Source organism: Salarias fasciatus, chromosome 8 (genome assembly GCF_902148845.1).
Source record: "Salarias fasciatus chromosome 8, fSalaFa1.1, whole genome shotgun sequence".
NCBI classification, from domain to species: Eukaryota; Metazoa; Chordata; class Actinopteri; order Blenniiformes; family Blenniidae; genus Salarias; species Salarias fasciatus.
In genome coordinates this window covers 17,482,739-17,508,791 of record NC_043752.1, presented here as the reverse complement: position 1 = coordinate 17,508,791, position 26,053 = coordinate 17,482,739, and the positions used below count along the sequence as shown (strand labels likewise).

The following is a 26,053-nucleotide window of genomic DNA, read 5'->3' as shown; positions in this document are numbered from 1 at the left end:
GCAAAGACGTCAGAGCGCTCTGGACTCCGCAGATTAAAAACACGTTCCGTTTTTAAAGCAACGGCTCGAAGAAGGACGGCTTCGTTTCGTCCGGATGTTTAAAATTAAGCTTCAACGGTTTTATGGCATCCTTTTTTTTTTTAAAACCAGCAGGACAAAACAGTTACAATAAACACTCCAAGATGATCAGCCACACCTCACTGTGCAGATCCAAGTTGTTTTCACTCTATTACAAAAAAAACAAGTTTAAAACCGGGTCCAGTTTGTTGGAAGAGAAGATCTTTGACATGAACTAGACGAGCAAACAATTCAAAACAAGAAAAAAAAAAAAAAAAAGAAAGACAGTGCAGAGCAGCTCGACATGTAAGAATATCACTGTGTGCACAAAGAAAAGTTTTATTAACTACAGCACAACACTCTCAGTCAGATGTGTCACTATCTGTTTGGTCACTGAAACAACCGCCGAGCGGCGCCGGCGCGGGAAAACCAGTCTTCTGGAAGAGTTCCGGACTGGGAGGGACGCTCCTGTGATTCCCCCGGAACGTCTCGCTTCTCAGAGTCCACCTCCAGCCCCTCGCTCTCTCCTTTGGCCGCCCTCTAGGTGATGTAGATGCGGTGGAAGTCGTTGGCGCCGAAGGCACAGTTGCACTTGGGGCACTTCCTCTGCCGCGTGTCGTAGCGCATCTTCAGGCACTCGTAGCAGAAGACGTGGAAACACTTGGTGAGCACCGTCTCCTTGTCCCGGGTGTTGCAGCAGGGGCAGCGCAGCTTGGCCTGAACACACACACACATACACACACACGTTTCCAGATAATCAAGCGGCGGCATTTCAGCATCACGACAGGTTACGGGGGATTAAAGCCGCGGATCTTCTCCCACCTTGTACTGATTGATCTCCTCCTGCAGGATCTCGTCTGCGTCCGAGTACACCTCCACCTTCTTCTGCTTCTCCAGCTTCCGCCTCAGCCGGGACAGATCCTCCTGGAAAGGCGAGCAGAAGCGTTTGAACGCCGAGGCCTGGCGCGGCGGCGCAGCGGGACGCGGGTCGTCCGGTACCTGGGCTCTCTTCAGGTTGCTGCTCTCTCTCTCCCGGGCGGTGCGGTTCTCGGCCACAGACACCTGGATCTCCTTCAGCTTGGCCTGCGTGTGCTCCAGCTGCACCTTCAGGTCCTCCGCCAGCTGCGCCGCCTCCACCGCCTGCAGCGCGGGAAGGAAGCGGCGGGCGCACGGAATTAAAACACACCGCTACCTGACGGCGGGATTCCTGAGCCGGGCTAGCGAGCGCGGGCGGAAACGGCGTTTACCCGTCCGCTCCGCCTGTTTACTGCCTGCTGTGTAAATGTTCCACATCTGACAGCGCAGCAGTTTCCACGGCGTCTCGCAGGCCTGCTCGGCTGCCAGCGCTCCGGTTCAGACGGGGGAAAACATGAGCTGCGTCTTGTTCTGCCGCTCTGCGTTGCTCACTCGACCTGCTGCCCTGCAGAGGTCGTGTTCCCGAACGCAAACCTCAACACAGAGCTGCGCCAAGAGGAGAACGCAACCCTGCCGCTAATTCCGGCTCCGCGCTGAATCTGTTTACCTCCAGTAATGGTCTTCAGCTGCACAGCACAATGTTCACCTTTGTCTTTCCTCCTGAAAGCTGAGATGCTTCGCTGGTGATAATTGTTTACAGTAGTCTGCTGTCTTCATCTGTCTGCTATACGGTTACTCTGGGTACTCTGCCGTCCATACGTCTCTCAGATCACTTAATGTTTTAGGTTGCGTAATTAAAATGGCATGGAGTCTAAAATCCCATACCGTCTTCTGTTTACGTGGAGCTGTATTGTTATGGTTACTGTAGCGTGTGAAAAAGCAAACATCAAAGGTCAAGACAGACGGATTACTCACGTAAACAACAGGACGACCCAATTAGCTGGGTCTCTGTGCCTTCTCCCACACATCTGCAGCCCCTGAGCGCTGGTCGCAATTACCACAGACCTCACAGGAGCGGGAGGCACACAGCGCTCCCCAGAACCCCCAAAACACACACACACACACACACACGTTCCTCTCTCTCCTCACCTTCCTCTTGTTGAGTTCCAGTGCTTGCGTCCGGACGGCCAGCTCCTTCTCCAGAGCGGCCAGCGTGCTCTGCAGCACTCCCTCCTTCTCCTCCAGCTTCTGCACCACCAGCAGCTGGGCGTCCACCTGGAAGAGGCCGCGGCAGTGAGGAGCCGCTCGCCCGCCGCCGCCGCCGGCGTGCCGACAGCCGCCGCGCCGGAGCCTCACCTGGGTCTTGAAGGTGAGGACCTGGTCGGCCAGCTCCTCCTTCTCCTCCTTCAGCAGCTTGTAGATCTGGTTGGACTTGATGCGCTCGCTCATGAGCTTGAAGTTGGCGTCGTCCTTCTCGCGGAGCTGCTGCAGCAGCCGGCTGTTCTGCTCCTGCATGTCTTCGAAGGCCTGCCCGGTAACGTCCATCTCGCTCAGCAGGGCCTCCTCCTCCTCAAGAGAAACACGTCAGCGGTTAAAGACCAGTTAGTTTTTTTTTTTTATTGTAATGATTGCAGGCATTAAGTATTAAGCATAAATAAGTTACATAACAGAACAACTACAGTGGATTGACAGGCTGCAAAAGCTTCAACATCTCAGTGTTTTTCTATGCAAATCAAAAGCAGTGGAGTGTTTGGAAGTGTTTCAGCAGTCTGACACCCGGCGTCCCGCCGCACTCATCTCAGCTCCAGAATCGCCGCGACATCCCGGGACTGCCAGAGCTTCACACACTTCGCGGTTCGGAGCCACACATCTCGAGATGCAGACGCTCCTCCTCGGCTCTCTGTTCTCCGTCTGACTGGGCCGAGTTTGGACCCGTCGGCCATTTATGAACCGACGGCGAGCCGATAAACCGAAGTCAGATAAACCCACGAGCTGTGAATTCTGGCAGCCGAGAACTGGAGGGAACAAATTACACACATCTGACTCCAATCAGGTTTAGCTGCAGCGCTTCAACGTCAGATATAAGAGCACAAGTAACACGCTGAAGAAGTCATTATCAGCTCAGACTCTGTTAATTTGGTTCTACAAGACCTCCCAAGCATGAGCGGCTTCGGGGTATCAGATCGCAACATCTGCTGCAGCCGAACCCAAATGAGTAAAACCTCAACTCTCCCACGTCGAGCGGGGGGAAGTTAATATGTTTATTATAAACTAGTCAGCCTCACAGAGCGACGGCACCAGAAACAACAGCTGAGTAAATTTCATAGCGACATGGGAGCGCTGAGATTTCTGAGGTGGGTAGATCCACGATCAGAGCGAAACTGACATTACTGAGCCAGCATCTGACCCCGCACAGATCCCGGCCAAGGATTTTACACCTCGCAAACTCCTCTAAATTTTCTGACTAAACGAATCGTGCTGTAAGGGAAGCGGCTTTTAACACGCTGAAAATCGAGAGAGGCCGCAATGAGGAGAGGATCTGGTGGAGGTATCGCTCTGAGTAACGATGTCGGCTCCAAACACCGAGAGCCGGCGAGCAGCAGCCGAGGCGGCAGACTGAAGCGTGGACTCTCACTTCCTCCTCAGAGGGACGACATGAGGAGGATCCCCTCAGCAGGCAAATCAACCGTCTGCGCACAGCTGGCCGAGTATTTTTATCCCCGGTGCCTTCCCAAAAGACTGAACTATGACTGAGCCGAGGGGTCAAAATTAACATTTTTTTTTAGATTACTGACCATGACTGCATCACTGGTCGGGTCAGGCATCGATTTACTAATTTACTCAAGTACTGAGTTCAAAATTTAGAAAAATCTTTTCTCCAGGTCTGAAAGCCTGCTGTTGAGAACTGGACTGATGTATTGATCAGTGCGTCACACACGGGTACCTGCTTGGTGGCGGCCAGCTTCTTCTGCAGATGCTCGATGGTCTCTTCCGCCACGCGGATCTTCCTCAGGGCGTCTTCGTCCGCCAGCTTCTTGCTCTCCTTCCTCTCCCTCTCCTCCAGGTCTCGCACGCGCATCCTCAGCTCGTCCACCTGCACAGTGCGAGGCAGGGATCGACCACTGAGCCATCGGCGCACGTGAAGACCCAGAAAACCGAGCAGCGGAATAATCTCGTTTACAGACCTCAGCTTTTGACTTGCGCTCAGCCGCCATCAGCTGCACTTTGTCTCTCTGCTCCTTCGGTGCCGACTTGTACATGTCCAGAAGGAGCTTCATCTCTTTCTGAGACTCCTGCGCTTTCCTGGTGAGAGTTACAGCAGATCCAGAACGGAGATTCAGTTTATTTCACCAAACACCAGCGCTACACAATTCCATACATTGTGTAAGAAACATTCAACTGTATTTATATAATAGTGGCAAATACAACAGTCATTTCACGTTTACAGCAACAATTCCGAAAGTGTGAAAGACTTGGACTTGAAGTCTGTTGAAAGTAATTTTTGCTGCATTTTTACTGAAAACACCACTTTCTCAGAACGGCTTTCACCCTTTTTGAAAACGTTGAGGCTCTGTTGCCATGTAAACAAGGAAAACAACACTTTGTGGAAACTTGACCCGAGGCGATCAGCGGAGGGACGTACTTTAATTCCACTCTGAGCATCTTCAGCGTGTCGGAGTCCTTCCTCTTCAGCTCGTCGCTGCGCTGCCTCTCTCTCTCGCGCTCCCTCTCCCGCTCTCGCTCGGCCTCCCGCTCCCTCTCTCTCTCCCGGGCTCGCTGCCTCTCCAGCTCCTTCCTCCGCTCCTCCTCCTCCTCCTGGTCTTCGTCCTCCTCTTTCTTCACGTCGATGCCGTCGCTCGTCGTCTCCTCCAGGATCAGAACCAGCGAGTCGCCGCTCTGACTGCGTAGCTGTCAGAAACGGCGGCGGGCCGTTAGCCGACACGGACCTTTAGAACCAACCACGGATTCTCGGGGAGTGACCGACCTTATTGATCTCCATCTGCGTCTCCCGCAGCTTCCTCTTGTAGCGCTGCACGTCACCTTTCAGCTGCAGGTTGTGGTTCTGCAGGCTGCTGATTAAGTGCCTCATCTCCCTGTTGATTGGCCCTGAGCGAGCGGAGACAGGAGACAGAAGGCCAGACAGAGAGCGCCGCGGTCATAACGAGATTCGCTGCAGTCAGTCAAACACCAGGCAGCTGAATTAATCTGTGAATGATTAACCCAATTAGGCTGTAATGGCATCATGATCCAATACGCAGTGATAAAAATAGCCCTCGACTCTGGTTACTGCGCTACTTAACATTCAGGTGTCATCCTGTGAAACAATAACTGTTTTAAAGAGCCTCAAACACACACACACAGCTGAACTGGAGAGTGTGTTTGAACGCTACCTGCTTGCTCGTTGGCCGCCAGGTTCTGCTCGAACTCGATGCGCAGCATTTCGTACTCCTTGCGGACCTGAGCCAGCGTGTCCTCCAGCTGGATGACTTCGGTCCGGAGCTTCTTCTGGAGCGACAGCTCGTCGCTCTGGACGGAGGAAGGCCGTAAAATGTTATAGACCGTGTTGCTAAGCAGGCACAATAACAAGCTTTCAGAGCGATGCTGTCACCTCCATGTGCTCAATCTGCCGGAGGTGAGCGTTCTTCGCGGTGAGCAGCAGAGCCCGGGCCTCGTCCAGCTGAGTTTTAACCCCGAGAGACTCGTTGTACAGCAGCGAGAACTGAGACTGGAGACATTTGTACTCCAGCGTTTCCTTCACGACCTCTTCTGGAATATTGCGCAGGTCCATCTGAAACGTCGGTTGAGCGTGACATTGAGCTGACAGCGACAATCTGCGATGATGACCAACAGCAGGCCCGGTTGGCTCGGTAACAAAACATGTGGCTCACTTTGAGCTTCTCGCTCTCCCGCACGGCCTCCTGGAGCTCCACCTGCAGCTTCTCCAGCTCGGCCATGCGGCTGTTCGCCAGCTCCTGGTTGTGCTCCAGCTCCGCGTTCAGACTCTCAAACTGAAAGAACGGCGAGACGGCGTGAGTCAGCCGAGATGTGGAATGAAGAAGGTCTCCCGTTTCCCTCTCACCTTCTGGATGTTGAGTGTAATCTGGCCTCCGGGAAGCCCGCCTGAGCTGCCGGTGCTGCTGTATCCAGACTTCAGCTGCAGAGAGAAAACACACGGAAATGCATCGAAAGCACAAAACGACACTGAAAGAAAAAACGACAGTCATCTCTTTTATATGAATTCTTTTCATTTCCAGATTTCTATTCACTGCACTGAAACCTTGAGCTAATAAAATAAACTGACAAGCTAATGGCTTTCAGCAGCGCTGGTCGGAGTTGATCATTGAGACATTAACAGTGCAGCTCGAGCCCCGAGGCCGATGACGTCAGCCGACGCTAACTGGACTCAGACGGTCAAAATACTGGAATCCAAACATTAATACCGGACTGGAGGTGTTGGTTACAGCTACTTTGCTTAACTGAAACACTTTGCAATTTGCAATTGACAACATCTGCTGGCCTGAGTCATTCCCCAACAACAGAATCCCCAGAAGACATAGCAACGCAGACGATAGATTTACACCAAGTTTAGCAGAGTTTGAAGTTTAGATAAACGAAAAACAGCAATACTTGTTTTTGATCAGTTTGTGCAGAAGAGAAGATCATGAACCTTGTCATGTCACCGTACAAACACAGCCGGGGTCGGTAACAAGACATGAAAACAGATGTGGAGAACAGCTGACGAGACAAATTCCTGCTGCAAACCAAATCAGTCTCGACAAGAGTCTCGCAACCAAGTCCAGAAAGCAGAAAGCGCACCTGCTCCATGGCCTCCGCCAGGTGTTTGTTGAGCTTCTGCTCTCTGTTGCGGAGTTTCTCGATGTCCCACTGCAGGTCCTCCACCGTCGTCTCCATCTCAGACACTTTGGTCTCGGAACTGGTCACCTTGTCCACCAACTCGTTGTACTGTGGAACGAGACGCAACGACAAGCCTCAGGAGACGCTCTCTCCTCTTCACACACACACACACAGACAGAGGCATGGCACCGCCACACACACTCTACCTCCATGGACATCTTGTGGTGCCGACCCTGCAGGACGGTGGTGAGGTCCCGCAGCCGACTGTTCTCCTCCAGCAGGGTGTGGTTCATGCTGCTGATTTCAGACTGGCTGTCGTTCTCACACGCTGCCAAAGAAAACCAAATCACCGCTTGTACACAAACGCCTGGCCAAAGTCTCATGTCAGACATATTAGCTGTGACATAGGGGAATAAAACTTAGTGACTCTGAGGTTACCTGTATCCTGGACCAGCTTGCACATGTCATTGATGCGGCTGTGCAGCCGGTCGAAGACACACACCAGGCAGCCGATGGCTCCTTTGCTGAACTGCATGCGGTCTTGGAGCTGCAGGGTGAGTTCCTCCTCGCTGCTCTGCTCCAGTGTGGTCAGGAAATCCTTGGCTTTTTCACTCAGCGGAGGAGGAGGCGATGTTGCATCTGCACATATTTGGAAATGGAATATTTTTTAAGATTACCGTACAGATCCTTATTTAAATCCAAAAACTGAAAACTGCATGCCCCATCACATTATTTAAGCTGGTGTTTCAGGTTTGTATAGACAAGTGCTCATATGGACAGATCACAATCCAAACTTCTATCATGAGATTCATAAACAAAACTAAAAAACAGCTAGATAAAGATTGCAAGATTAGGCTTGTTTAACATGTTATCTGAAACTCTGCCACACTTTGACCTGGAGAAAAATCCATCATGTCTCTGTTTTTACTCATCAATCTGATAAGATTTTAAAAAAGTATCTGAGGAAAACATTACAGCCACAGAGGACAAGAACAGCAGTGAGATAACAGAGTCCACTCGGTAACTTGGCATTTACTTGCAAGAAATAGATTGACATGCGTAGTAGCAGTGTGTCAGAAAAGCTGCATTTTCTCTGGAAACAGTGTTTTCTGAAAGTTCCACCTTCGGAGTCATACTCAAAAAGTTGTATTTCCAGCAGCTCCGATAGTCATTATAGTGTAAAATAGGTTTTGTGCAAACCTGTTTTAAAATCTGCGGGTGGCTCTGCTGGTGTCGCTGCCTCCTCCGGCCCGGTGGGAGGGGGAGGCTGCTGCTGCTCCTCTTGCTGCTCCTCCTGACGCTGCTGCTGCTCCTCGCCTTCCTGTTTCTGCTGCTCCATCTGCTCACCGTCACTCTGAGCCTCAGGCAGAGGAGGAGGAGGCACGGCGGACGATGGAGGAGCCAGGTCGACACCGTCCTCCTCCATGGGTGTGGGGTCGGGGAGCGGCGCTGAGGGCGGGGCAGGGGTGGGTGTGGTCGGGGCCTCGGGTTCGATGCGCTTACGGAGAACGCGCACATTCTCTTCCAGCTGCAAGTCAGAGGCACGCAAATTTGAAAGTGTTAAATCTCAAAACAAAACCTGGAGGTAATTCATGTATATGTACTCAGTCTTATTGAGTCTATTCAGCTCTAACATTCCTGTAACTTTCAATATCATTTCAACTATAAATACTATCAATTGCTTCTAAAAAGTGATCTTACAACTAACACAAATACAAGTAAATGACTTAAGGGGCTTGCAGTACATTTAAGTTTCCCTTTATGTCCTCAATAAGACAAGCAAGAATAATCACATTGTGAAATTATTTGAAAAGTCATCATATTGTACTGGACAGAATTACAGTGGGAAGAGAAGATTTACTGACCCAAACTAACAAGAAGTGAAAGCACAGCAGTTCCCTAATAATTTTTTACACAAAAGGTACGGGGAAACTAGTTTGCTTTGCTTTTCTGTAGGATAACAAAGCCTTTTCAGGACAGTTTTCCACAGAGATGAAGCAAAGAAATGTCTCACAGCCTCAACTGGGAAGACAACAACAAAAAAATGACTGTCGACAAAGATATGTGACCTTCCTTATTTCACTTGAAAAAGAAAATGCTCTTCCTTAACAAAATCCAAATAAAATATGGTAGTTTGATTTAAGGAGGAAAGGGTTGATTTTAATCACATCTTGGGGCACTTGAGAGGGCAGTAAGAGTAAGGTTACAGGGTATTTTGACATCCACTCATACCTGTGACCAGTAGCGATTGACAATCAGCAGGGTGGTGTCATCGGTTGCTTGTCTCTTCTCCAGCTTTTCGATTTTCTCTCGCAGCTCATCTTCCATCGCCTGCCTCTGCTCCAGGCGCTCGCACAGCTTCTTGTTCTTGAACTGGAGCACCTTCATGTCCATTTCCTCCTGCACAGAACCAAAACATACGCAGCATGCGAGGGACATTAGACAACTGGAAGGTGGTTAGGTTAAAACACTCAAAGATCTACAGAGAAATGAGGGATGTGAGTAAACACCAAAATACTGACCGTCGAGGAGACTCCAGCTATTCGTATCGGTTCAATGAGTGTGGTGGTGGTCTTCTCCTCTTTTTTGCTCTTCTTCTCAGGTGGGCCAGGGGGGCTGTCCCCTCCTTGGGGACGCTTACCTCCCCCTGCACCCGACATCTTTCCTTCTCCTGCAAGAGAAATAAAACAATTAAAAAAAAGGAAATGGAAAAAATTCAATTATTTTCATGACAGCTAGAAGCAGCATTAGCATGGCATTAAACCGGCTCAGTTCTGACAAGTTTCGCTGCATTTCTAGCCTTTAGATACATCCCTTACTGCCCATGTATACCTCATCCAGAATAAACTTCATTCAGATTTCCAAAAAGCAGTTTTTAATTCGATATATGGCTCACGCTTCACGGACTTTGGCGAGCTTGCTAATGCTAGCTGAGCTAATGCTAACGCCTCATCTCTCAGTGGGCAGACCGGCTCTTTGTCCACAGATTAGTGCTCGGGCTATTTGTTTTATTTCGCCGGTCAAACACGATTCGGCTTTTCTGTAAACAGACGCCACGCAGAGAGAAATGCATGTAGTTTTCGGAAATGTTTTCACGGTACAAACCTTTGCAAGGAGCGACTGAGAATGGAACTCCAGCAGGAAGTCTCGGCGGTGATTCTTCTTCGTGTGAAGCGTGAACCAGTGAGCGCTACCCCCGCCTGCTGGCCACAACGTGAGGGATCGTTTCCTATGAGGAGACAAATAAAGAAATAAAATATTACTGATCAAAGTAATTAAGCAATAATTTAAGCTAGAAAATAGATTGTACAACTTTAATTCTAAAAAAAAGCACAATCTTTAAAAGGTGCATTATCCATTTTGACCACATGGGGGCGCTGCCGCGCTGCATTTACTGTCAACAAGCGCTGGGAAAAGTTGAGGAAATTCACTATATAAACATGAAATTAATTTATTTGTTGTAATAACACAAATTTTCAAAACGAACATGCAGTATTTCGGTAAGAATAAAAATTGATGGAGAAGGCAATTCAAATGTATTGACACCATTCTTTGTTTGACAGATGTTGAACAATGGCAATTTTGTTGACTGTAAATTTAGTCATTCTTTTTTGGAAAAACTTGCAAAGATGATTGTTCTGCAGATTTGAAATTCAATATAAGATGTTTTATTTGATGTACTTGTCAAAACAGTTTCCATTACTTGGAAATTCTACATATATAAAAATAAAACCCAAATATTCACTGTTGTCATTAGGAACTAAATCACATATTTTTGATCTTTGAAATGCATGGAGAGAAAGAATTATGCAAAACTGTAATAGAGGACTTTAGACTTGTAAAGACGCCCTGGCATTTGTTCTCATTTAGGCTCATACCTATTTATTTATTCTACCCTTCTCCTTCTCTATCTTTTTGTATTCTAATTATTCTCTCCTCTCTCTCTCTCTCTCTCTCTCCTCTCTCTCTCTCTCTCTCTCTCTCTATATATATATATATATATATATATATATATATATATATATATATATATATATATATATATATATATGTGTGTGTGTGTGTGTGTGTGTGTTTGTGTGTGTGTATATATATATGTATATATGTATATATATATATATATATATATGTGTGTGTGTGTGTGTGTGTGTGTGTTTGTGTGTGTGTGTATATATATATATATATATATATATATATATATATATATATATATATATATATATATATATAATCATTATCTCGTTCTTTGTGACGCTTGTCTACTGCCAAACAGAAAATGTAAAATAAGGTTACTGACTGCAATTTTGTTCAACTAAAATAATTCTTCGGCACCATTCGGGCTCTTCACAGTGCTTTACAAAGAAGTTAAGGAAATACTTCTAAAAAGGCGACTGAGAATCTTTATCTAAGAGATTAAAATTATGAAAAACAGTAAAACAAAGCAACTGGGAAAGCATAAAAAGGAGAGTAAATATTTTATTAAGATAATGCAAACATGCAAACTCCACGCAGAGGAGTGAAGCAGGGTGAAGTGTCAGACTGCAGCCTGCAGAGGGCGGTGTTTCTCTCCTGCAGGCTGCAGACAGGAGCAGAAGAAGAGCAGAGGCTCGCGTTGCTTCGCTCTGGGTCGGCTTGGTTTGGAGGAATGCGAGCAGAATGTAAACACAGCTCGGGTCCAGGTTTCAGCCTCGCGCCGGACTGTAGACCATTTCCAGTCTGAATCTCGCGCACTGATGGCTCCGTGACAGACCTGCCGAGCCCGGGCCGCCGCAGAGGAGAGCGTCTCCGTCCTTCCCGTCGTTTCAGCGCCTTGATGGTGAGTAGCGGCTTTTCTGCTTCCTGTTCGGGTCAGTGAACCTGCTCGAACCGGACCGAGGCTCCGGTTATCTAACCGTCTGGACTCACTGACCGCCGGCAGGAGAAAAGCTCGTGTAGCGCCAAAATGACTACAATGGTGTGTAGGGCAGGGAAAGTGGAAGCACACTCTGTTCCATGTCTATACAGCAGTTCCTGGAATCTGAGTCACGTGACTGGCCCTCCTCTTATTGATGTTGTTACTCTTGTTGTTGTTGAAGGTTTCTGTGCTGCCGTCATGACTAAAGACATTGTTGTTGGGGAGGAATTACCCGACTGGGTCGGAGCCAAGGAGTTTTACCAGAAGTATGATCCGAAAGAGGTGATTGGAAGGTGAGTCCAGAAAGATGAAGAACTGTCAGTGTCCTGTTGCATTCAGCCTGTTTCAGTTCAATTCCGTTTTCTTTGGTGATACATACAACGCAGTTATTTCAAGGCAGAGAAACACCCAACAATTCCACATGAGCACGTAGAGGATATGGTAGAGAGGAAGGATTTCTTTTTAACAATAAGAAACCTGCTGAACCAGATTCTGAGGACGATGCTTTCTGCTGTTACGGCTGCAGTTGAGTCGCTGTGCTTGTGCATGTCCACACTTTCCTGGATCTGATCTTGTGTGGATGTCCTTGGAAGGGGTGTGAGCAGCGTGGTGCGCAGGTGTGTGCACAGGCACACGGGTCAGGAGCTGGCGGTGAAGATCATTGAGATCACCGCGGAGAAGATGACGGCCCAGCAGCTGGAGGAGGTGAAGACATCCACGCTGAAAGAGATCCAAGTGCTCAACATGGTGAAGGGACACTCCTCCATCAGTACGTCACCCTTCACCGCTCCGTTTGGAACGGGACAATCTTTGATTTTCTGTTTCTGGTAGTTCAAAACTGACACTGATTTGCTGTTGTCTCTCCCTTCAGTCACTCTCATCGACTCCTATGAATCTGCAACCTTCATATTTTTGGTGTTTGACCTGTAAGTATGAATGAAACGGGCGTTATTCAGTTTCCTTTCTGTTGTACTGACGGTGACGGTGTGTGTTTACAGCATGAGGCGAGGAGAGCTGTTCGACTACCTCACTGAAAAGGTTACGTTAAGTGAAAAGGAGACCAGGTGAGCCCCGGCATCAAACCCTAGTACGCTTTATTAAAAGCGACTCGGCGTCAGTCGTTTTCACCCTCGTCTCCAGGTGCATGGTGCGAGCGCTGCTCGAGGCCGTGCAGTACCTCCACTCCCTGAACATCGTGCATCGAGACCTGAAGCCGGAGAACATCCTCCTTGATGACCAGGGACACATCAAACTGTCCGACTTCGGTTTCTCAGTGCAGCTACAGCCAGGGGAGAAGCTCAGAGGTGTGGAAGCCTGGAGCCGTGGAAATGGTTTTAATTTGTTTCAACAGAAAATAAATGTTTTGGTTTTGTTTTGTTTTTTTCTCATTAGAGCTTTGTGGGACGCCCGGTTATTTAGCTCCTGAAATTCTGAAGTGTTCCATGGATGAAATGCACCCGGGCTACGGAAAGGAAGTCGATCTGTAAGCTTTGTGACAGATTAACAGTCAATAACCCGTCGAGTCTTCCCTGTCTGGTTTTAATGCTGGTATTGTGTGTGTGTTGGGAAGCTGGGCCTGTGGCGTCATCCTCTTCACCTTGCTGGCCGGATCGCCGCCTTTCTGGCATCGCAAGCAGATGCTGATGCTGAGGATGATCATGGAGGGCCGCTACAAGTTCAGCTCCCCGGAGTGGGACGACCGGTCCGACACTGTCAAAGACCTGGTGAGCCGGGATTCTGTAACAGCTTCTTCATCCCTGAAATGGTTCCAGCTTTCCACTTTAACATCATCCTTCTTTTAAGATTTTTTTTTAATGCAGATTGAAGATATGTGAGTTTAACTCGCCATCTGTAGTCTGATGGAATCTAAATTTTTATTTCCCGTGTAAAGAAAAAAATGGACCATATTCTGATCTTTGTGCCTCTGAAAGCTTGTTTCCATGAATCCTCAGATATCCAGACTGCTGGTGGTGGACCCAGCCGTCCGTCTCACCGCTGAGCAGGCCTTAGCACACCCCTTCTTCAGGCAGTACCAGAAAGACGACGTGCGGCTGTTCAGTCCCAGGAAAACATTCAGGGTGAGCTCAGCGTTTATTCCGCTCTTGTGAAGGATTAAAACTGGACTGCATGGGGTGATCGTCGTCTGCGCTGCTCGCCCTGCAGGTCCTGATCGTCAGCGTCCTGGCCTGTATCCGGATGTACAGCCGCTACCGCCGGGCCCGGCCGCTGACGCGGGAGGTGCTGGCCAGGGATCCGTACTCCCTCCGCGGCGTGCGCAAGCTCATCGACGGCTGCGCCTTCCGCATCTACGGCCACTGGGTGAAGAAAGGGGAGCAGCAGAACCGCGCGGCGCTCTTCCAGAACACAGCTAAGATCATGCTGCTGGAGCTGGAGGACTTCGAACCATAACCAGTCGACCTCTGTCCCCCCCCCCGCCGTTCTTATTTAACCGTTTGTTTCCATGTGGATGTTCGTCTTGTGGCGTGGCGGTTTAATTGGGAGATTAAGATTGCAGGGATCAGGACTTCTGTGTGCCTTAATGCGCACCGCGACTGCGAGGCCAAGATAAGCATGCACAGCGTGATAATCCTTATCGTTGTTCTGATCCAACTTTGTGGCCGTGTGAAGCCCTTCTTGTCAGCTCATCGTGTTTCCAGTGCACTTTGCAGTACAGCAAACATTGCACAATTATGCACACGCACACACGTATATAAATATTATATATATATATACACACAGACATTACATAAACTGTTCTGAGCATGGGTGGAGGAAGCAAAAATTAAAACACTGAAAAGCTGTTTAACAGATTCTTAGACATATTTTATTGTCAGTTTTGACAAAAAAAAACAAGCATGCAAAGAGTGAAATGTCTGCAGTGTGTTTGAACATTCCTGTAGCTCTCATGCATGCAAACATTCCTCAGTGGGAAACCAATACAAACTAACTGTGAAGGTCCATGTTACTGTATCACTTATTAAACTAACAGCGTGTCTCGACAGAAGACAGACGGAGGATTTCTGATAGCAGGATTGACGTGTGTCTACACAGGAGATGTTTTCTGTTAGTGGAGGTCGCAGAGATCAATACTCACGTTTGTAAAAAGAAATAGACTCAAAGCCTGAAAAATATGCTTTGCCTTGTCAAGTTTTGTACATACTCAACAGGTACGGTTGTGTGAGTATTAACACAGAAGCCTGTTCTTCCATCAGGAACACATGAGAGAGACGACTGAAGAAAACTGAAGTGCTCTCTGAGCAGACCTCCGTCGATTCCATTCCCAGTTATTTCATTCCTCAGCGTGGCGAGAAGCACTTCTCTGAAAGTGCCTCTTTGAGAAATGTACAGTAATTATAGAAGTAAAGATTTATATATTACTGTGTAAGACAAGATGTTATTGACAATAAAAAGATATTTTATTTGTTTTAATTTGAAATTAATTTAACAGACCATGTAAATAAAAAAAAAAAAAAAGTGACCAAAAAAAGCCCTTCTCTTTTATTTTTTGGTTTTGTGGTTGGACTGAGAAGAATCGGACGTGTTGTTGTGTTGAAAAGCCATTTCTTTCATCCGCTGATCCAGCTGTCCAGAAACAAGAGCCATCTGCTGTCGGACTTCTTGCTCGATCAAGGCCTTGAGTTCTGACGGAGAACCTGAAATGGAGAACATTAAGCAGTTCCACACAGCCGGCGGATGATTTCTGACCTCACTGAGAGCAGCTCCTCCCTCCTCCCTCCTCCCTCCCTCCCTCCCTCCTCACCTGTGACAGACGCCTCATGTGCTTCGGTTGACCCGTCTGCAGCGACATTAAAGCCGCAGGAAAAAAACAAAGTTTTTCAAACTTGTCAAGTTCTTCTTTCAAATATTTTGTCTTTGTTGTTCTCAGAAATATGAATAACATCCATGAAGTATTTAAAGCATGTCGGCCTTGATCTTTACACAAGAAAAACACAGAAATATTCACCTGACAAGGAGGAATCGTTTGTGATACTTGTTTTCTCTTCAGTCAGCCCAGCAGAATATGTTACAGACAAATCAAGTTGAACCTTAAAAAAAAAAAAAAAAAAGGTTAAACAACACTTAAAAATACTTTTATTCTCACACCTCAACACAGATATTTACTGGAGAAAAAAATGCAACGGATCAAGTTTGCATTTCTTTCTCACCTGAGGGGTGAAGACGTATCTGTAGAGTTTGTAGTGTCTCATGTAGCTGCTGTGGATGTATTTCAAGACCCAGTTCACCTCCTCGAAGCTGAACAGATTAATACTGAAGGGCGGCCGCTGCAACATCGAGGAACATGTCAGAATGTAACTTATTTATAGACATGAATGGACTTTAAAGTAAAACACACCCTGACTGAGTGACAGAGCAGCAGCTCCCGACAGTGTCTGAAACACGCCTCGATGTTGTCAAGTGGAGTTCCTGCAGGTAAAGAGAGTCAAACATCTCAGACATCAAATCCCACATTAGTCCAGAGAACATGTGACACTGGAAATTTGCCCTGACTACTGATTTAAAGCAGGCTATCAAACACATTTTCATTCATTCAGCCCAATTTCATCTTGAGTGGGGCCAAACTGGTAAAATAGAGTCATCATAACTCTTATTTTAAATTTCTAAGCTTTTTCTTGTTTTGGCACAGAACTATGCATGACATCCTATTCTAATTTGTTCGCTGGGCCGGATTGGAGCCTCTTGTGGGTTGATTTTCGCCCACGGACCTTATGTTTGACACCTGTAACTTGATGGACGGACTGATTGACTGACTGGACTACACACAGTGGCCATAATGATTACAGCACCCACCAACATTGGCCTCATGGATGGATTTGAGGATGGACAGGAGAGCAGAAGTCTGCTCTTTTCTAAAATGGTGCTCTCTGCAGAAGAGGACAGCCTGGACATACAGCTCCAGCAGGACTCCTCTCTTGGGTTCAGGGAGGTCAACTGCAAACACAGAGGTCAGAACACTGAAACAGAGAGAGGTCAGACTGAGGAACAGGGAGCTTCAAGTGTTTTCTGATCAAGAACAGGGACAGAAACCTCTCCAAATCAGGGATGGACTGCATTTTGTCAATCTCGTCCATGTCGTGGTAGCTTACGTCTGTCCTGAATTCAGAGAAAGACACAGCATAAAGTCAAATACGTTCATAGTAATCTATAATGGACTCTGTACGAAGCTCTCACCATAGCATTAGCTTAGCTTTGAGGACCTGTGGTGCCTTCAAGAGGAAAAAACAACAACATCTGCATCATGCATAATGTGATAAAACTCAAGAAACTGTTATGGAAGCTGATTTAGGACTCTTTATATTTCAAATACAACAGAACAGAAGAGCTGGAAGTAAAGACTTGTGAGAATGCCGAGAGGAGTCGAACCTTGATATTCGTATCCATGGTGTTTTATCCTCCGACTATCAGGACAATAACTAAATAAAACTGTCAAAGTCCACGCCTGAATAAAGACTGTGTAACTGATACACTTAGCACACCTGTCAAAAGCAGTTAAATAAACTTATCTAAAGTATTTTAAGCTCCATTTTGATCAGGAGTGTTGCTGGACAGCTTCCTGTTTACGGGCTGTATCCTAGCAACAAGCCCTTTTTTCATTTCCGGTTAAGACACTCGCTTTTTTGAAAACTCTTTCTTAAAAAGAAAAATAAATACTACAGATGATTATCAACGCCGACTCGTGAACACGGTAAAAGTTTAACTTGAAACGTTTTTTTTTTTTTGTGTGAATGAAACATTTATCCAACATGATTGAATGATTATTTCTAAATTCTATCATTTTATTTTCTATTTGGTTGGCAAATCTAATTCTCATAAATAATATACATGTTGAGAATAAATACTTTCTCACAGAATAAAAACAAAGAAACAGCTCATCCTCAGTCTCTCCATCACTCCATGGTGACCGTAACCATGGCAACAGGATACACGCGGTGTCCCGCTGACAGCCAGGCTCTGCCCGCCCGATTTGTTTGTTTCCTTGAGGCGTTTTGAGAAATGATAGTGAATGAGAAACAAAATGAGATGCAGAGAGTGAGACTTTTTTTAGGATGATTTTGCGCTGAATGTTTCACCGTGGGTCGTCCAGACCTCCATCAGGCCGGTCCTGATACCTGCACCACCACCGTCCTGTTTATGTGGAACCAGCAGGCCCCAGCATCTCCATAAAGCACTCATGAGAAGCTTGTTGAAGAGAGCGGCCGTCCACTCTGACTGTAGTTTAAGAACATTATCCCCCTGTAATCCACTTTGCCTTCTGCTGCATGCAGGTGGACAGACGGGCAGATGGAGCTGGGGAGCACTATCAACACGTTCATGCTTCGTTCTTCCCCCTATTTTTCTCTCCTCTGGACATAATAAAACAATTTTTGCAAGCTTTTCATATTGGACTATCAGTCTGGCTTTAAATCAGCTTCTCCTGGTTTTCAACTGATTGTTTTTCAATAAGCTGGGAGTCTTCATTCTGACATGGAGGACCCCGATATACGACAACAGAAGCTGGACAACCAGGTAAGCAATCAGTACATGATTCAGGAAATAATGTAAATATAGTTCCACTTATTTCATCCTGGTCAAGATTCACAGTGCAAACTTTGATTTTCAGCTGTAAAAAACCAAACATACTTGTAGGGGGAAAGCTACTGACGAAGACAAATTATGTGCTTAACCATTTTCAACAAAACAAAGGCAGACATTCACAAATAAAAGAGCTTTTTGGGCTCTCACAAGGTCATGGCAACCTGTGTCAAAACCACCTGCTGTTGAGAGCTGTTGTTCAAAGTTTAAGCCTCCGTCTTGTTTGTACTATTCAGTGTTTGAGCTTCTGATTTTGATCTAATTATGCACAAAAACAGAATAATCCAGTTAAAATATACTTTCTTAGAATTACTTTTTATCACAATACACATGCAGTAATAGATTGTGATTAAAAAAACATGGCTCATGATGCCGGCGAGGCTAATCTAATGTTTAAATTATTCTAATTGTGTGCATGTTCAGTAAATGCAGTCATTAGTTCAGACTTTACTAAAACTCTCTGGATTTTATCAGACAGATTACTTAACAGACAAACCCACTGGAAGAAGGCCGCCGCTTTTCTTCTACATAATGAGAAACAGAAAACTTTTTATTTGGGAACAGTGAGTTTGGATGAAACGTGACCTTGTCGCCCTGCAGAGAACCCTTCTGATCAAAAAGCAGCAGAAGAAGAGAGCCGACTCTCAAATGGTCGTGGCCAATCGGGACGCTCGCCAAAAGAACCGAAAGCACAAAGCCCGCTCCGACGAGACGCCTCTGCTCATCAGCCAGTCCCTCAGCAGCACTTCTCTGAGCGGTCAGTGGTGGAACAGGGAAATATAATCCCAGTGTGTGGCACTGGTCTGTGTGTTTCACAGTAAATGGTTTATTTGTGGTGTGTAGATCAAGTGGAGCACGCTCACGATAACCCTCTGGATGAGATCACTCTGGGTGAAAGTGACGTGACCACGGACGTGACGCTGGTCGAGCTGCCTTCAGAGATTCCCGCCACTCCAAAGAAAATGAACCTGGAAATAGACCATGAGCCCGAGGCCAACCGAGAGGAGGAGAACGAAGCCCGGGCGGACGTGAAAAAGACAAAGAAGAAAGAGGGGAAAAAAGAAAAAGCCAAACGTAAGAGATAAACGGTCACCTTTTGGATTGTTTCTATAAATGTCTTACGCAAAAACAGAATGTGCTTCAACACCGGTGTCTGTCTTTTCAGAGGTGGAACAGGCGGAGGAAGAAGATAAAGAAAAGGACAAAGACAAGGAGAAGAAGGAGAAAAAAACAAAGAAGAAAGATAAAGTCAAAGAATGTGGAGACACACAGAAGACAAACAAGACAACCAAGCAAGACCGGAAAAGTAGCCTCATAAATACATCAACGGCTTTTTTCACCAGACCCCCGTGGTTTTCTGATTCACCTCAACTCTCTCCGTTATCGCAGAGAAACACACACAGGAGGCTCCGGCCCCGGAGGCCGATTCAGTGTTTGAGGAGGCGAGTCCCAAGGAGAACAAGGACGATGAAGGTGATGAGGAAGAGGAGGGGAAGCCCCAGAGGCCCGCTCCTCAATCACCCAAGAAGAAGAAGCAGCTCGACACTAGTGAGTGATAATCTGGCTGGGTGCGCTGCGTCATCAACAGTTGTGTTAAAGCTAAACGCCGTGTGCGTTCGTCTCCACAGCCAGGTGCCAAATCAGCGACGAGAGCAAAGACGACGAAGCCCAAGAGAAGGAGAAGAAGGAAAAGAAGTCCAGCAAGGCGGAGAAAACCACACAAAGTCTGGCTTCTCTCAACTCCAACTACAGGGAAAGTTCATCCGCCAGCAGCGAATCTAACGACAGAGTGAGACGTCGCAGTAAATACACACATCTGGAACGCTGTCAGTTAAAAGAAGAGGATCAGTGAAGGCTGCGTTTTTCTCGTTGCAGTCGACGTCTCCACTGTCGGTGGAGGATCTGGAGAAGTTCGCCCTGCGTCCTGCTCCCAGAGACGTGACCGTCCAGTGCAGGGTGACCAGGGACAGGAGGGGCATGGAGAAGGGGCTCTACCCGACTTACTACCTCCACATGGAGAAGGAGGACGGCAAAAAGGTTGGCGCCTCGGGAAACGTTAAAAACACAAGCCAGCTTCATCGAACAAGTCTCTCTGATAATCTGCTCTTTGATGTGTGTCCTCTCAGGTCTTTCTGATGGCGGGCAGGAAACGGAAAAAGTGCAAAACATCCAACTATCTCATTTCCACTGACCCTACAAATCTGTCCAAAGACACAACCTGTTACATCGGAAAACTCAGGCAAGTTTTTATTTCAGTTTCATTTCCAGGCAAGGTTCTTTTTTTCCTGTTTTTTTTTTTTCTTTAACTCCGAGATTGTTCAATACTGTATCAGATCATTAACAGGTTAAAGGTCAGCAGGTCAGAACTGTCTTTACCTGCTCATTTCACGTTCCGTCTAATAGAATTGTTTTATTGCAAACCAGAGCATGAGTCCATCTAACAGGTAGTTTTGTAAATGTTCTGAATCAATAAAAACTGTATTTTTGCATCAAACCTGTGGACACTGAGGCACGTTCAACAGATCAGTCTAAAGTCATGACTGGCGTGTTTCAGGTCCAATGTTCTGGGTACCAAATTCACCGTGTACGACGGAGGGGAAAACCCAGAGAAAAAACCCTTCGTCAAAGAGAGTGAGTCGGTGCGGCAGGAGCTGGCAGCGATCTGCTACGTGAGTCGAGCGTAAACGTTTCATTTTACACCAGAGACACTAAAAAAACCACAAGACATGTAATATGTAATCCCTCATTTCCAGGAGACCAACGTGCTGGGATTCAAGGGTCCCAGGAAAATGACGGTGATCATTCCCGGCATGCTGGAGAATGACGAGAGAGTAGAGATCCACCCTAAGAACGTACGTCCAAAAAGATCAAACGTTCATAACCTGTGATCGTTTCAGATGAAGCAACGGTTCTTCCTCTCCTTCCAGGATCTGGAGACGCTGCTGATGCGCCACGCCAACGGAAACACGGACAAGCTGGTGACCCTGGTCAACAAGTCGCCGAGCTGGAACGACCAGACCCAGTCGTACGTGCTCAACTTCCACGGCCGCGTCACCAAGGCCTCGGTGAAGAACTTCCAGATCATTCACCCCGATAACGGTAAGCCGGCCTCCTCTCCTCCGTGACCCCTGAACCTCGTCCTCACCGTCTGGCCGGTGTGTTCCCGCAGAGGACTACATCGTGATGCAGTTCGGCCGGCTCGCCGAGGACGTGTTCTCCATGGATTACAGCTTCCCCATGTGTGCCCTGCAAGCCTTCGCCATCACCCTCTCGTCCTTCGACGGCAAGCTGGCCTGTGAGTGACCCAAGTGCTTCACCAGATCCCCCGTGTGGGCAGAAATCTGTAGTTTCACTTGAAAAACTTTACCCATAATGCTCTTCTGGATCATTTCCTGGATCCTGGTGGATTCGTAGCACTTTGAAAACATGAATATGGAATTAAAAAATATGCCACAGCCTTCAGATTCCTTTATAGGTAATGTAATGGAAGCAGAGTAATGTAATTTAAGGATTTTCTCGTCTTTTTTTTTTTTTTTTTCAATTGTGTGAAATAAATCGTGCAATCAATACTCTTTGTGTACACACTCCGGCGAATTGTGAAATAAAGACACTCTGAATAAATGTGCGTGACTTCTCTTCTCCATGGTGAACTGGCCTGGTGCTGCGTGTTCTTTTGAGGGTTTTAGTTTCTTTTTAAGTTTCAAAGAGCAACTGATAAAGAACTTCTCCACAAAAGTGATCGTTTCTGCGTTTTGACGCTGCAGCCGAACCCTCAGATCTTATCAGAGCGAATGTCAGCTTGATGTGCAGATTCTTATCATCCTGATGTCTTTATCGCAAAAAAAAAAGTGACTCTTTTTTAAGCTTTTTTGGGGTTAAAAAGTAGATATGTAGTCAAATCAGATGTAAACGCAAGAGATATCAACGCGGCTTCTGCTCTTGAGTAACATGTAAAACATTTATTTGTAATTTCAGCATATTTTTAAGAAGTTTTTTTCATCATTACGATTTTTTTCATTTCAAACGTCAAACTAATGCATTGTGAAAATATATTTACACAAAATACATAATCGATGTTCGAGTGTTCCCACCCCTATATGTGATATGTCTAATTTAACAAGCCTGAAAGGGGGGGGGGGGGACCAGACGTTCACAAAGTCTCAGAGCAGAGGCAAAACGTCTTTCAGGTTTGTACATTTAAAAATAGGCCTTTGTGAACTTTGTGGCGAACTGAGACGATCAGACGTGCACAAGTGCTTTTTTTTTAATAGATGGAGCTAAATTCAGCTCCAGCAACATGTCTGAGAGATATTATCGTGAATCTTCTAGAGAGAATGCTGCACTGAACGTGGGGCCTTGTGAGAAACATGACAGTGGCCGAAGATGTGTTTGAAACAAACACTGCAGGAATATACATTTATTCTCAAATCACAGTAAACTCCAGCTGAGAAACAAAATAGATGGACTCACACAGTAATATTGGGAATATAGGCTTGTTTAGAGCGAAAGCCGTCAGACTGAGAGGAAGTGATTGATCTTGCTGGCTGCCGCTTATCTTCTTAAGATTCACTGCGAAAAACAACTGAAAGTGTGCGTATCCGCTGCCAGCGCCGCTGTGCTCGTGGCACAGACGTAAACATGCCCTCCTGGGTCGGTGCGTTTCACAGCTGGCTTTCAAAACGTGAGGAGATCACGGTGCGCTCTGGACAAAAGAGCAGTAATAGTGACATAAAGGTTGGTTTCATCTTCAGGCCCTTCAAGCCACAAACCAGACGGACTAAAACGGAGACTCTGGTCGATTTCGTCTGTTCAAACTGCAGCCGTACGTTTTGACTCTGGAGGACGTCCTCCCCGCCACAGGCATGTGGGTGAGATTATCATCACCAAACGAGAGAGACGGCCGCCCCACTCTCTCAGCCCTGCTTCACTGTCGGGTGTCTCAGAGCGGCGAGGGCTCTGGGGGGGGGCCGCTCAGATGGACGGGGGTCCCACGCCGAGGACCAGGACGCTGCTGCTCGTGGTGTTTCTGTTCACCTGCACAGACTGGCTGCATGGAAGCCAAATCTCAGGTAGGATCTCTTTAGTTTCAGCTTCTTTTTTTAGTATCCAATCAGGCAAATCATAATAAACAGGAAATTCATGAGAACAAGGTGAAAATCTAGAGCGAGAGGAGTGAGTCTCGTGGGGAAAGCTGGACCCTGTGTGTTTGTTTTCCAGACGTGGACCGCCGTCTTCGCTGTGTCAATGACTACCTGTTCACTGTCAGCTGCACTCTGAGCCTCACAGCAGGGAACCTCAGCTCCTACTGGCTCCACTTCACTGAAACATTCGACGAGTGAGGCCTTCTTCTCTAATGTCCTCAAAGTAACTGAAGTCCTGAGTCTTATGGAGGCCTCTCTTCTTCTTCTGACAGGAGACACTATGAGTGCCAGCTGACCAAAACCAACAGTGATTATTTCTGTACCTTTCAAACGCCAAACGACTTGGACACGTTTTCAGAAACCGACACTTACGAGATCTCGCTTTGCGCCGACCGAGAGGACGAGTCCCTCGAGTGTGAGCTGCTGGACGACGACTACGTGCCCAAGGAGAACAGTAATGGCCAGACACGGGGAGGGACAGGCGCCATCGCCAGGGAGCGTCTGCCCGTCTGAAACGCTTTGCTTGCCCTCCTCAGTCCGGCCGAACGCGCCCTGCTGCCTCGCAGTGAGCCACAACTCCAGCCGCTACCACTTCACCTGGAGCAGCACCTACGAGGACGAGAGCCCGTACAGCGACCTGCCGGCCGACCTGCAGTACGAGCTCCGGCTCAGCGAGGGGGCGGACAAGGTGAGATGAGAATAAGAAGCGTTCTCACACATGCTAATTATATCAGTGTGGATGAAACCTGTGGTTCGGCGTCGTGGAGACGAGAAGCTGCTTGTGAACTGAAAGTTAAGTGCCTGGTCTTAACCGACCTCCTCTCATCAGCAGGTTTTCACACAGAAGCCATTGTTTGGATATGATTTCAACCTATTCTGTTTTAAAGAAATATGTATTTTGTGAGTGATTTTATCGATATATCTGACATTTTCTCTGTCTTTGCATGTCGCTCCAGGTGATTTGGCATAATCTCAGCTCCGATCGGACACACGTCTCGGTGCTGGACGAGAGGTTTGTGGCGGGAGCCGAGTACAGCGCCAGAGTGAGGAGCAGCCCCAGCCAGTTCATCTACATGGGACAGTGGAGCGACTGGTCCCCCGAGCTCCACTGGAGGGCCGCGAAGAGCGCTGCTCCTTCAGAAGGTCAGGAGTAAAACAATGACATGGTTTTGTGTCATCTAAGGTTTAAACTGTGTAGAAACAGCTCTGCTCCAGGGGAAAACCAGGAGAGCTTAGGGATTTATGGCTTTATTTCTGCGACTGAAACACTTTATGTCAGGTACAGAGTAGACTGTGATCTGAGGATATTGTTCAGATCCTCCAGGAGGCGAGTTTCTCTCCGACCTGGGGAAGAAGGTGTTCATTCCGCTGAGTGTGATCGTGCTCCTCGTCCTGCTCCTCGGCTGCGCTCCTGTTAAAAAGTGAGGCGCTCCTCCAGTTTATACCCCTCAAATACCATCTAGAAAATAACCTTCTTGTTTTAACCCGGCGTCGTGTCGACCGTCTTCGCAGGTGGAGGCGCAGCGTCTTCATCCCGACCCCGGCGCCGTACTTTGACACCCTGTACAGCGAATGTAAAGGAGACTTTAAGGTGAGTCCTGCTGGTCAGTGGAAGCGGCTCTGAGGGCGTGTGTGTGTGTGTGTGTGTGTGTGTGTGTGTGTGTGTGTGTGAGCTGATGGGGCCTGTGGTTGCAGAGCTGGGCGGTGGTCCCGGACAGCCCGGCGGACCTGCTGAAAGCAGAGGAAACGCTCCACATCGACACCGTCGTCAAGTGTGTGGACGCCCGGGTCGTGGAGGACGCTCCGTGTCTGTACCTCCAGCCGCTGGAGGAGGAGGTGGAGGAGGAGGTGGAGGAGGTGCACACATACAACAACGTGAGCGTGGCGGCGCGCGACGCAGCTCTGCTGGGCCTGCCGTACGCCGTGAGCAGCATGGCTCCTCAGGGCGGTTCGGAGCCGGCCGCCGGGGACCCGGGGAGCCGGCCGTACAGCAACGTGCCGGGGGAGCCGGGCCCCCCCTGGTACTGCAACGAGTACTGCACCCTGAGCAGCTTCCAGCAGCCGGGCGGCGGCCTGGCGGAGCAGCACCGCAGCTTCTGAGCCACACCCCCACACAGCTGCTGTTTCCTATGATACAAAGAGTTTTTTTCTGTTCAGTAGGGCCAGATTGGAGCCTCATGCAGGCCAGTTTTGGAACACAGGCCTTATATTTGACACCGCTTCTTGTTCGTGCTTTGAAAAAAAAGGGAAAAAACCCCCCCCAAAATGCTCACAAATGTCAGTGTTGCTTTTGTTGCTGCAGCCACAGGGACTTCCTGACCAGTATCTGAACATCTCTGGTAGAAAGATAAACATCTTCCCCTTCAGGAGGAAAAAACAAGACTGCTGCATCTGTGATGTTTCATAATTGTCTGACTGTATGAAACACTGTTCTGCCTTCTTCGATAATCAGCTGGGACGTCTGCAGCACCACCCTCTCAATAAAACACTTCAGATTATGGTTAGTCTAGCTGCTGATTTCATATTAAAGGTATGTAGTAGATAAGAAACTGCATTATCATGCAATAATTGACATCGTTTCCTTTATCTGACATTCTGTGAGGCATTTGGAGCTCAAACTGCATCTAAAAACACCACAGAACAAATAACATTTTGTAGA

General features: G+C 47.5%; 5 protein-coding genes across 8 annotated transcripts; 3 read left to right on the top strand and 2 right to left on the bottom strand.

Moving 5' to 3' along the window:
* Positions 1-143: 143 nt before the first annotated feature.
* Positions 144-9,922, bottom strand: rnf40 (ring finger protein 40). Of its 4 annotated transcripts, none has more exons than XM_030098295.1 (20): positions 9,874-9,922; positions 9,291-9,439; positions 9,001-9,168; positions 7,969-8,296; positions 7,207-7,407; positions 6,975-7,096; positions 6,730-6,876; positions 5,993-6,067; positions 5,802-5,921; positions 5,522-5,701; positions 5,304-5,439; positions 4,898-5,019; positions 4,556-4,821; positions 4,098-4,215; positions 3,857-4,006; positions 2,269-2,481; positions 2,062-2,187; positions 1,057-1,197; positions 880-981; positions 144-774 (listed from the first exon to the last, which is right to left on the bottom strand). In XM_030098295.1, the coding sequence occupies exons 2-20, from the start codon at positions 9,426-9,428 to the stop codon at positions 598-600; spliced, it is 3,030 nt and encodes a 1,009-aa protein (XP_029954155.1). In that variant the 5' UTR covers positions 9,429-9,439; positions 9,874-9,922; the 3' UTR covers positions 144-597. The 4 variants fall into 4 exon arrangements, with proteins under 4 accessions (XP_029954155.1, XP_029954156.1, XP_029954153.1 ...); XM_030098296.1 differs by having other exon boundaries at positions 2,269-2,478; XM_030098293.1 differs by having other exon boundaries at positions 2,062-2,481.
* A 1,433-nt stretch (positions 9,923-11,355) lies between these two features.
* phkg2 (phosphorylase kinase, gamma 2 (testis)) lies at positions 11,356-14,582 on the top strand. The gene is made up of 10 exons (XM_030098329.1): positions 11,356-11,584; positions 11,844-11,955; positions 12,256-12,431; positions 12,534-12,588; positions 12,661-12,726; positions 12,803-12,966; positions 13,055-13,145; positions 13,233-13,386; positions 13,615-13,740; positions 13,826-14,582. The coding sequence occupies exons 2-10, from the start codon at positions 11,861-11,863 to the stop codon at positions 14,069-14,071; spliced, it is 1,173 nt and encodes a 390-aa protein (XP_029954189.1). The 5' UTR covers positions 11,356-11,584; positions 11,844-11,860; the 3' UTR covers positions 14,072-14,582.
* A 553-nt stretch (positions 14,583-15,135) lies between these two features.
* cfap119 (cilia and flagella associated protein 119) lies at positions 15,136-17,211 on the bottom strand. The gene is made up of 9 exons (XM_030098352.1): positions 17,045-17,211; positions 16,853-16,887; positions 16,709-16,774; positions 16,472-16,635; positions 16,017-16,087; positions 15,829-15,945; positions 15,627-15,708; positions 15,423-15,458; positions 15,136-15,315 (listed from the first exon to the last, which is right to left on the bottom strand). Exons 1-9 carry the CDS (start codon positions 17,060-17,062, stop codon positions 15,161-15,163), a joined length of 744 nt encoding a protein of 247 aa, XP_029954212.1. The 5' UTR covers positions 17,063-17,211; the 3' UTR covers positions 15,136-15,160.
* A 779-nt stretch (positions 17,212-17,990) lies between these two features.
* On the top strand, positions 17,991-21,557 carry LOC115393381 (tubby protein). The gene is made up of 12 exons (XM_030098366.1): positions 17,991-18,187; positions 18,854-19,010; positions 19,097-19,327; positions 19,419-19,559; positions 19,643-19,801; positions 19,882-20,042; positions 20,129-20,290; positions 20,380-20,492; positions 20,808-20,922; positions 21,007-21,105; positions 21,181-21,352; positions 21,423-21,557. Exons 1-12 carry the CDS (start codon positions 18,146-18,148, stop codon positions 21,554-21,556), a joined length of 1,686 nt encoding a protein of 561 aa, XP_029954226.1. The 5' UTR covers positions 17,991-18,145; the 3' UTR covers position 21,557.
* A 1,491-nt stretch (positions 21,558-23,048) lies between these two features.
* On the top strand, positions 23,049-26,051 carry LOC115393348 (interleukin-21 receptor). The gene is made up of 8 exons (XM_030098325.1): positions 23,049-23,322; positions 23,471-23,588; positions 23,667-23,848; positions 23,931-24,082; positions 24,351-24,537; positions 24,710-24,815; positions 24,907-24,985; positions 25,090-26,051. Exons 1-8 carry the CDS (start codon positions 23,229-23,231, stop codon positions 25,492-25,494), a joined length of 1,323 nt encoding a protein of 440 aa, XP_029954185.1. The 5' UTR covers positions 23,049-23,228; the 3' UTR covers positions 25,495-26,051.
* Positions 26,052-26,053: the final 2 nt, after the last annotated feature.

Coding starts and splice junctions, on each gene's coding strand:
- rnf40 (XM_030098293.1), bottom strand. CDS start 9,428: ATGTCGGGTGCAGGGGGAGGTAAGCGTCCCCAAGGAGGGGACAGCCCC. Junction 6,068..6,729: donor TGGCGGAGGCCATGGAGCAG/GTGCGCTTTCTG, acceptor TTCTCTCTGCAG/CTGAAGTCTGGATACAGCAG. Junction 4,822..4,897: donor CGCAGATGGAGATCAATAAG/GTCGGTCACTCC, acceptor CGTTTCTGACAG/CTACGCAGTCAGAGCGGCGA.
- LOC115393381 (XM_030098366.1), top strand. CDS start 18,146: ATGGAGGACCCCGATATACGACAACAGAAGCTGGACAACCAG. Junction 19,328..19,418: donor GAAAAAAGAAAAAGCCAAAC/GTAAGAGATAAA, acceptor CTGTCTTTTCAG/AGGTGGAACAGGCGGAGGAA. Junction 20,923..21,006: donor AGCTGGCAGCGATCTGCTAC/GTGAGTCGAGCG, acceptor CCTCATTTCCAG/GAGACCAACGTGCTGGGATT.
- cfap119 (XM_030098352.1), bottom strand. Junction 15,709..15,828: donor GATACGTCTTCACCCCTCAG/GTGAGAAAGAAA, acceptor TTTTTTTTTAAG/GTTCAACTTGATTTGTCTGT. Junction 15,459..15,626: donor AAACGATTCCTCCTTGTCAG/GTGAATATTTCT, acceptor ATGTCGCTGCAG/ACGGGTCAACCGAAGCACAT.
- phkg2 (XM_030098329.1), top strand. CDS start 11,861: ATGACTAAAGACATTGTTGTTGGGGAGGAATTACCCGACTGGGTCGGA. Junction 12,589..12,660: donor ATATTTTTGGTGTTTGACCT/GTAAGTATGAAT, acceptor GTGTGTTTACAG/CATGAGGCGAGGAGAGCTGT. Junction 12,727..12,802: donor TTAAGTGAAAAGGAGACCAG/GTGAGCCCCGGC, acceptor CCTCGTCTCCAG/GTGCATGGTGCGAGCGCTGC.
- LOC115393348 (XM_030098325.1), top strand. CDS start 23,229: ATGGACGGGGGTCCCACGCCGAGGACCAGGACGCTGCTGCTCGTGGTG. Junction 23,849..23,930: donor CTACGTGCCCAAGGAGAACA/GTAATGGCCAGA, acceptor TGCCCTCCTCAG/TCCGGCCGAACGCGCCCTGC. Junction 24,083..24,350: donor TCAGCGAGGGGGCGGACAAG/GTGAGATGAGAA, acceptor ATGTCGCTCCAG/GTGATTTGGCATAATCTCAG.